This window comes from Gasterosteus aculeatus, chromosome 13 (assembly GCF_964276395.1).
Source record: "Gasterosteus aculeatus chromosome 13, fGasAcu3.hap1.1, whole genome shotgun sequence".
Lineage (NCBI taxonomy): Eukaryota > Metazoa > Chordata > Actinopteri > Perciformes > Gasterosteidae > Gasterosteus > Gasterosteus aculeatus.
Window position 1 is genome coordinate 8253901 of NC_135701.1, and position 9110 is coordinate 8263010.

Genomic DNA, 9110 nt, shown 5'->3' on the forward strand with positions numbered 1-9110 from the left:
CTTCACCTTTTTATAAGTCTAAATTGTCTCACTCTAAATTGTGGTGATTCCTAATATAATGGGAATGCTGGGTGAAACAGCTATAAATGTATATATAACAGCAAGAAGCACCAATACATAAACTCTTTTTGGAACATTTCATGATTTTTTTATTAGGTGGGAGGTTAAGAGACAGAAGCTCTTTCACTCAAACAAAAAGCTCCAGAAGCGAGAACTACTGGCCAAAATGTATTATAAATTGGTAAGGGAATACAAGTAAAAGTGCTCTGCTTTCAGTGACAGTGGCTGAAAGCAAAAGTTTGACAAAGTGACAAAATGTCTAAAACTACACAGAAAAATACAGCCATTGTTAGCAGAACACCAGGTCCAACTGTGTGAAAAACATAAACATCAATGCTTTATTGAAATAATGCTGGGAGGGTAAAGCTGCCCCCCCCCCCTCCCCCCCCCCCCCTCTAAAATAGGCCCCCTTATTTGTATGCACTAATTTGAGGTGGAAATATCTTTATTCATGTAAAAACAGGAAACCACCAAATTCATCTGTCAGCCGGGAGAAAATTCAAAATGCAATATTTGAATAAAGTAACACTGTATTCTGTGCATATTTATTACGCATACATAACCTGCTACTGCTAAAGGGTAATTAAATAAAATCACAATAAAACTAATCCCCCAAAATTCATATTCTTTTTGTTTGATTTCTGTATGAAATGATCTCACACAGATTTGAATGATAACAGTGTTTTTATTTGCTTGGTGTACATGTGACCCCTTCCTGAGAATATTGCTCACCTCAGAGAAGAAGGAACGGTGGGATGGAGAGAGAATCAGAGAGGGAGGAGAGCAACAGGAGGCTGAAGGGAGGGACGGTGACAGGGGGAGGGAATAATGTATAAATAACTCCAGTGGAGGGCAGTCGGAAGACAGAGGAGGAAATAAAGAAATCATAGGACATGATAAATGAATGAGACCTGTACTCTATTTGGGCCACTGAACCCTCTTCTATTCTAAATAGGAAACAGAATCTTTATTCCCAAAAAGTATTTTTGATGTTCTCAAAAGCATCTTGTTGAGTGAATACTTGTGAGAAGGCGAATAGATTGGAAGGAACCTGCAACATAACAGAATTTCTCTGGTGCAGAAACTAACCTCCCCTTTCACTACTGATGCATTCAAACATGTTACAGCTTTGGTCAGCATGCTACAGCGCTTTGCTTTAATAATTAGTCTCCACTAATTACTCCAATAACTCCACTGATGCTGGCCCTTATTGAGAATACAGTGCATGTTCCTCATTTTCACCTGGTTGAGGGTCTCAAGTTCAGCTATTTTATTACGATCGGCTGCCCTTCGTCACATACCCAAATGTTTGTTTTTATCAGTCAAACTATTTCACACACATCAAACACTTAATTTTCATGGCACATCTAAGTTTCAGTATCGTTTTATTTGGAAAAAATGTTGTTTGTTTAAAAAGGTTATATGATCTTCAAAATAGGGTAGCCTGTTACAGAATATATGTAGTGTTGAATGTCAGTTTTAGTTTGGTACTTCTATAAACAATCATAGGGTATGTTGTCATAAAAGCTTTTTAAAAAATGGCAATATGTTTTGTGATTATAGTACATCAGTAAAATGTAATTGTATATTATGTGAAAACATAGAAGGCCATTCATATCAAAGTAGGCCAACAAAATGTGTAATGTGATATAAAAAGTAGTCTGCTTGCTCATAAGTATAACACAATAACACAACTGAATAAAACCCATAGTATTGCACTAACTATATAGTTTACATTTGAAAATAAAAGCTACAGGGAATATCAACTGTTAAAGCATCAGCCATACTGTTTTCTATACTACAGCTATGGGAAATGCTGTTGCAGCAACATCCGCAGCTCTCTGTTCTCCTTCTCCAAACTCTGAATCTCAGGGACGACCTCCGAGATGTCTTTCAGGACCGCCCTGGAAACACACAAAAAACACAAAACACTTGAGTTCAGAGGTCGGTTGCTGTGTGTGTGTGTGTGTGTGTGTGTGTGTGTGTGTGCATGTGTGTGACTAACAGGTGCTGCTTTAGTGATTTCTCTGCGGGCTCCCAGAGTTTCACTCTGTCTTCAGGGATTATATTGCCCATTCTTTCCCAGTAGGCTTCGTCGTCTAAAGGGTCGCAGGATATTTCATTCAGGCGGGCTGAGCTCTCCCTTTGCAACAACAGGAAAAAGAAAGCATTGCATATTCAGAGGGAAAGAAACACTGTTGTATCATAATTGACCGTCAAAACTTCAGACGGTCAATTAACAAGCACAACACAGACTCTGTTGCTGTGCCGATGCAGAGTAATCTGTTTAAATCAGTGCGAAGGTCTGACCTGGACCTCAAGTGCTGCTCGAGGAACACTTTTAGAGCAGGCATGACATGGTTAGGATCGATGAGTTCAGAGGTCAAATGAGTCGCAGACTCGGTCTCCGCTCCCTCTGCCTTGACGCTGGATTCGCCCGACTCAACGCAAACATCCTGCAGGCAGAAAAAAAAGTATCAACTACAATCTTCTTTGCGTGTCAAAGACCCCGGGCCATATTTATTCTGCGCCTCCTGACCTCAGTCTGATCCTTCTGCTGAGGTTTGTACTTCAATAAGAACTCCGCCAACTTGGGCACGTCCTCCTCTTCAAGGCCGAACGTCTGGAAGAGAAAGCGGTGCGGCTGGTTGTTCGGCGCTTGATCGCCACGTTGCACCGATGCATGGCGGCGCGTGGACTCACACAAAGCAGAGAGGCCAGCTTCACAACGGTCTGTTCCTCCTCCTCCAGGGGAGCCAGCAGGTTCAGCAGTTTATTCTCCACCAGGAAGCCCTAAGGTGCCGGGAAGGACGTATAAGATTCTCACATGACCTCGTAGAGAGTTCTGAGAGCAGGCGGACCAGTTGCAAAATTCCTATGGGCTCCTGTGACAGTTCCACATGTTATACGCTCTTTTGTAAGCTCACAAATGAACATGTTAAATGTGGCTTGTATTGCTCATAAGAAAATCAAATCGTAAAAACCCGACACGTTGCGTTTTGGGGTTTATGAGCCAGGCTTTTCAGGAGGCGTCTGCTCTCACAGTGAAGAGCCTGAAACCACTGACTGAAATATTGATCTTTTTTAATTATTTAACTAAAGCGTATTTCCTAATATCTAAATTTCCTTTCATATACTGTGTGCACGTAAAGATGTTACTACTTGTAATGATATGAATGTATTACTTTTTAAATACTTGGCTTCCCTACATCACCTTCATAAACATTTTTCCAACAACAGCCTTTACCAATGAACTCGTGTCTCACCGCCTTGTCACACAGCAGCTCCAGCACTTTTTTCAGCGTCGCCGCCGAGATCTTCCCTTCCTCCGCCTCGGCGTCCCCCTCGCCCCGCGCGGTTTCCCCTCGGCTCTCGGTGCCGGCCTCGGCCCTCGGCCCGACTGAGAGGTCCGTCGTCCTCTGACCGCACAGCGGAGCTCGCCCCCCGGCGTGAAGCAGCCCCGCCCCTTCCTGAGGCCGCCTGGGACCCGAGAGCTCCATGAATTCCATGGGAGGTCGCTCCCAGGAGATACCCAGGACCAGCTCGCAGATCTGCGAGTCAATGGCCAAAGCCCTGTCCGCCAGTTGCCTCACCTCCTCGTCGACCGTGAGCCACATGTCCTCGTACTGTCTGGCATCAGCGAGTGCAAAGTGCCTGCGTTAAGCGGATGGAGAGAAGAAGGGTCAGAGATGTAGGCCTGCAGCACCTCAGCGTTGCTTCACACGGACAGGATGATCAGGACTCACTTGATCCTCCTCTTGACGTTTTCATATTTCTCGATGCTGCGTTTGTGGTCCTTAGACATGCTCAGGGTGGTTTTTTGAAACTCTTGTTTCTGCGTGGAGGAACTACCACGGAGGGTTTTAATCTCTTTCTGCAGACTGAAAGAGAAAAGCAGCAGAAGCAACAGAGAGAGTGAGGTGTGCGCGTTTGTGCGTTTGTGCGTGCATGAGCGCAGGAGGAAAGAATCTGCACTACCTGCCGACCCTTTTCTCCATGCGGTTCAGATCTCGTCTGAGCTCCACCGGCGTAACCTCTGGCACCGTCGATTGTAAAGCGGTGACCTCTTTTTTCGCCTTCATCTTTTGTTTTTTTCTCTTCTGAGCCTGCAGAGGCAAGACTGGAATGATCGTCCACTCAAAACGTCATTTGTAACTTCTATTCTGGTCAATCCAATCCAATTTAGATTCAGAGTCATCCGGAGCATTTTCTCTTTTTTTTAAATAAAAATGAAGCTCATATCACAAAGGTTTCATTCAAAAGGAGAAGCTGTTGGTGTCCATCTTGGTATTTGGACAAACCTGAGAAGCTGCATTCAGTTCTGTCATGTTACTGTCCTTTTCAACAGTCGCCCATATCTGACTGTGAACATTTGCTTCGCACTCCTCCATGGTTTTCTTCCACTGCATCAACCATCCATGCTAAAAAAAAGTTTAGTTTAGATATCATTAGATACAAACTTGAAATAAGATATGAAGACTAGAGGTTGACTCTGCATGTGTGAACGCGTGTTGTTGATTCAGTTTTTCTTACCTCTTGGTCACTAAGTAACTTCAAGCGTTGTTGCCAGTCAGTCTGCTCTTTTGTAAGAAATACTTCTGTCGCCTGCTGATTGACTCCCTACTCACAATTAATGGGAAGGACAACAACGACATCAACGAGGCTTAGAAGACTCTGCAGCCATGCTAAGCTTAGCATGCGGCTAATAAACTGAGGTTAAGCACTTTAATGTTTAACATGTAACACTAGCATGACATTCGAAACACAAAGCACATCTGACACTGATGGAAGAGTTAGTTTTGCAAAGTGCTGGAAAATTACACACTTGATCTGATGACAATGCTTAATGGAAATAATATTAATTAGATTAATCATGAAAGGGTTATTAACGTTCTTTACCAAATTTGATGGAAATCTATCAAATACTCTTCTGGAGATATGTTACTCAAAATCAAAAATGTGAATGTCATCGTGGTACTAGAAAGGAAAAGTCAGGGGATATTTGCTGTTCATCGAGCCATGCTGCTAGCAGAAAGAATTAAGAATGAAATTAAATTAATTCTCTGTTGCTCACTGGCGCGATACGTCCCATCCAACTGATTACTCACTATAGAGACTCTACAAATTACGTAAAGCAAATGATTTAAAGCACCTCCTTGACTGAGATTTGGCTCCTACCAAAATATGGGCCAGCTCCTCCTTGTAGGACAGAGTCAGAGTTTGGATCTCATTCTCAAAACTCTCCATAGTCAGGTCCAGATTCTCTTCCTGCTTCCTCAGGTCCTTTACAAATTGATCATTTCTCACTTTCAGCTCCTGTTTAGGCAACACAAAGGGGAATTAGATTAAGAATGGACGAAGCCTGCCTGGATGGATGGATGGGCGGGTGCATGGGTGCATGGATAGATGGATGGATGGATGGATGGGCGGGTGCATGGATGGGTGGATGGATGGTTGGATAGGTGGATGTATGGGTGGATGGATGGTTGCATGGATGGGTGGATGGATGGTTGGATGGATGGATGGGCGGGTGCATGAATGGGTGGATGGATGGTTGGATGGGTGGATGGATGGATGGATGGGTGGATGGATGGTTGGATGGGTGGATGGATGGTTGGATAGGTGGATGGATGGGTGGATGGATGGATGCACCTGTTGCAGGTCATTCAGAAGTTTTTTCTTGTCTTTTATGATAGCAGCACATAGCTGCTGCTGGTTGTTTAGGGCCTCTTGGAGCTCCTGAGGGATCACCTTCTGCTTCGCCATGGACCAGCCTGTGGTGATTTCCTGAAATATTTTCTCGCTGGATTTTACATTATTCTTGAGCCGCTCGGACCTAGAGACCAAGATGGACAAACATGACAAAAAATAGGACGGAAGAAAGACAAAAGGGTGAGAATGAGGATGAATAAAGAGAGATTTCCCCTTGTTTGTTTGTTTTAAATGTCCGTACAGTAGGGGCGTTGGTTTAGGACACACAGGTGTGGTTGTAAAATAGATAATGGTGAATTTAAAGAAATCACCGAATCTTCCTTGATTCCTCCAGCTCGTTTCTGCGCATGGACTCTTTGGCGTCAGCGGCGGTTTGGTTGTTGCTCACTAACGTCGTCAAATCTCTCTGCAGGTTGATCATCCTTTGAGGAAGGATTAGCTGACACACATAAAGGACAGTTTCATTTCAGGATATTGCTCTTGATTAAAATATTAGGTCAACCATAAAACAACTTAATAACCAGTAGCTATTATTAAAGTATCCAAGAATCACTTGATATCATGGCCTGAAAATTAAACGAACCTTTTCACTTTCCTCTCCCACCTCCTCCTGGCTCTCTGAAGGAGCCTCATTAAACTTCTCATGGGTCTGCGTATTGGGGTCTTCTTCAATATCCTGTGTGGAGACTCTGGGGAGAAGTCACCCAGTGAGCACAAGACGTAATTTCAACGTTTAAATCGGGTATAAATGAGGTCTGAACGTCTAAGACCTCATTTCAACGTATTTTCAACCGGATAAAAATGGGATAAAACATCAACGTGCGAGAAAACGTCAATTTGTTGACAAATGTGTCATGTTGTAACGTAAGGTTGAAAGAGAGACGATATTAACGTTAAGATTTTCATAATAATTAATGAACTGGTCGGCGAAATTTGGTGTACGCGAAGACGTAATTTCAACGTATTCAATATTTCACTTAAAACGTCATAAATATGAAACTACGGACGGCGTGCTGTTAATAAGATGCGTTTAAGACATAATAATGCGGGCAGGTTCAAACATTACTTGTAAACACTCCGCTCACATCTGTAACGCGCATGCGCGAGTTCTTAAACGCTTGCAGAGCTCCGACCGGATGCAGCACGAGGCGAAGTTTGTACGCAGCAGAGCGACATGAACGGGCTGATAGAACCACGACTACAGATTGCGTGGGCGAAGGGCTGAATTCAACAAGTTGTGGTCTGTAAACAAGAGGGCCAAAACATTGTAAGTTACTGCGGGCTTAAAGCATGATACTGTGTAATATACCTGGAAATGCTACTCCAGAAATTCCTAAATTGCAGATGAATTGTTACCATGTAAACAATCTATAAATGAGGGTTCTAACACACCTGCTGCTGTTATTATTATTAGTTTATTACTGTCATCATAAACCCAAATGACCAACTTTGCCTTTGTGCTTTCCCTCCTCACAGGTTTCTGTGGGTGGTGGTTGCATCTGATGGAGGTTACGTCTGATGGTGGTTGTCCCTGCACTGGTCCTGCCTTACCCCTGTCTTAATAATCCACAATATGTGAATCATTTCTGTTGTAGGAATTAGATGTACTGTACATCTTTAAGTTGTTCATACTCTACACACCTACTTCCCTGCTGTTTTCCCTTCAGGTTTCTCCCGGTTGAAGTTTTTTTACATTTTAGGGATTTGGGGGCAGGGTGTTGCATGTTTACATATTGCAAAACTGAACAGAATAACATGATTTGAATTGAATAAACACGTTGACCAGAGGAATCTGCTCTGTGCACTCTGACTCCCTTTACACAAAGAATCATCAAGTGAGGATGAGGGAGATGCAGCGGATTTCAGGTATACTATCCCAACTTCAGTGACTCAGAGCCACATCTTGTTACAGAATCTGAAAATGAAGTTCCAATGATTCAGAAAAATGGGCTAGAAACACAGAATTCTAGACTAACTTGTCCATGTTGTTTCTGCACTTTTAATTCCACAGTTTATTTCCCTAAAATATATTTTATTTTTGTTTTGTTTGTAATTAGGAAAAAAAGTGTTGTTATATTTATAATAAATACAAATCAATAAATGAACGTGTTTGTCCTTGTTAAGGGCTGTTGACATGGCAACTGTGACTAAGTATGTAACTTGTTACTTGTAAGTTTGCAAAATGGTTTCAACGTCTATTCGTAGACGTGGAAAATACGTTCACGTGACCCGTTTTCAACGTGATTTATAATATCGGTGGTAAACTTACAAATGTGGACGTAGTTTCTTTTTAAACCTCTACAATAATGATATAGCACACACGGGACATATTCAATAGTTCAATGAATTCGATAAATTGAACTCAATCCATATGTAGCTAATCAATTTACTCGTCGTTTGTCAATCCAAGCGAATTTCCACAGTATTTCCGGTAAAGTATCAAACTTACGTGCTCGCGGGCTCTTGGTTTTCGGCTAAGAGAGCAGGTTCAGACTCCTCTTCTGGATCCATATCAACTTTCTCCATATTGATAGAAGCCCGAACACGCGTTTTTAGCAGAACCCGTTAGCGTTTAATGTTGCGGTGATCGTGAGGACGAAGGCGCCGGTCTGTCGGTCTGTTGGGTGGACGTTGCTATGGCGACAGAGTGACGAGCGCCGCATCCGAGCGTCTCTTGCACAAAAAAAAAGAATGGTGATTTTTTTTTTTGTATCTAAAATGATAAAGTTGCATCTAAAAGCGTAAACGTCCACGAGCAGATGTTCACAGCTCAGGAGCAACGCAGACCTGAGCCTGAGGTTTGGGATCATTGGTACATGATAAGTGGCGCGGTGCTGCCATCTAGTGGCAACATCACATCAGAAGGATATATTGATTAAAAATAATTGGATGGCGATCATCCACAATTCAAGCAATGGATGATAAACAATAAGTAAACATATTAGAAATAAATTAATCTCACTGTGCAGTAAGAGGCTTATTTGAAGCCTCCACCTATATAATATTATTTGGGATGTTAGATTAAACCTTTGTGGTCATAGGCGTAACCACGCATTCTTTGGGGGGGTCGCGTCCCCCCCAATATTGAAAAGGTACCAATCTGTCCCCCGCATAAAATATGTAAAATATATCTATGTACATATTGACCGTACCGCCGGCCTGTCGGATCGTCACCCCTCCCCCCCACCCCCCCATGTCTAAACCATGGTTACGCCCTTGTTCCCTGCCACTCACAAACAGACACACACACACGCACAAGGTCTCACTTTCCACTGTTTTTCTTTTTTCTTTGATTACATACTAATTTGGGGGATCTATTCTGGCTAATCTATTTTCAG

General features: G+C 42.7%; 1 protein-coding gene and 1 long non-coding RNA gene across 2 annotated transcripts; one reads left to right on the forward strand and one right to left on the reverse strand.

Moving 5' to 3' along the window:
• Positions 1-1428: 1428 nt before the first annotated feature.
• Positions 1429-8591, reverse strand: drc1 (dynein regulatory complex subunit 1 homolog (Chlamydomonas)). Its single transcript, XM_040195964.2, has 15 exons — positions 8222-8591; positions 6356-6461; positions 6084-6211; positions 5713-5896; positions 5239-5376; positions 4594-4680; positions 4362-4481; positions 4039-4166; positions 3807-3941; positions 3327-3714; positions 2764-2853; positions 2600-2683; positions 2371-2516; positions 2066-2203; positions 1429-1964 (listed from the first exon to the last, which is right to left on the reverse strand). The coding sequence occupies exons 1-15, from the start codon at positions 8296-8298 to the stop codon at positions 1865-1867; spliced, it is 2049 nt and encodes a 682-aa protein (XP_040051898.2). The 5' UTR covers positions 8299-8591; the 3' UTR covers positions 1429-1864.
• LOC144386369 (uncharacterized) lies at positions 6907-7563 on the forward strand. Its single transcript, XR_013452079.1, has 2 exons — positions 6907-7039; positions 7249-7563. It is a non-coding gene; the product is annotated as an uncharacterized LOC144386369 (long non-coding RNA).
• Positions 8592-9110: the final 519 nt, after the last annotated feature.

What these genes read in the sequence shown, in the direction of transcription:
- drc1 (XM_040195964.2), bottom strand. Translation starts at nt 8,298, where the DNA reads ATGGAGAAAGTTGATATGGATCCAGAAGAGGAGTCTGAACCTGCTCTC. An exon ending in AGGAGCTGGCCCATATTTTG is followed by an intron (nt 4,681 to 5,238) that starts GTAGGAGCCAAA and finishes AATTGTGAGTAG; the next exon opens with GGAGTCAATCAGCAGGCGAC. An exon ending in AGTTACTTAGTGACCAAGAG is followed by an intron (nt 4,482 to 4,593) that starts GTAAGAAAAACT and finishes ACTTTTTTTTAG; the next exon opens with CATGGATGGTTGATGCAGTG.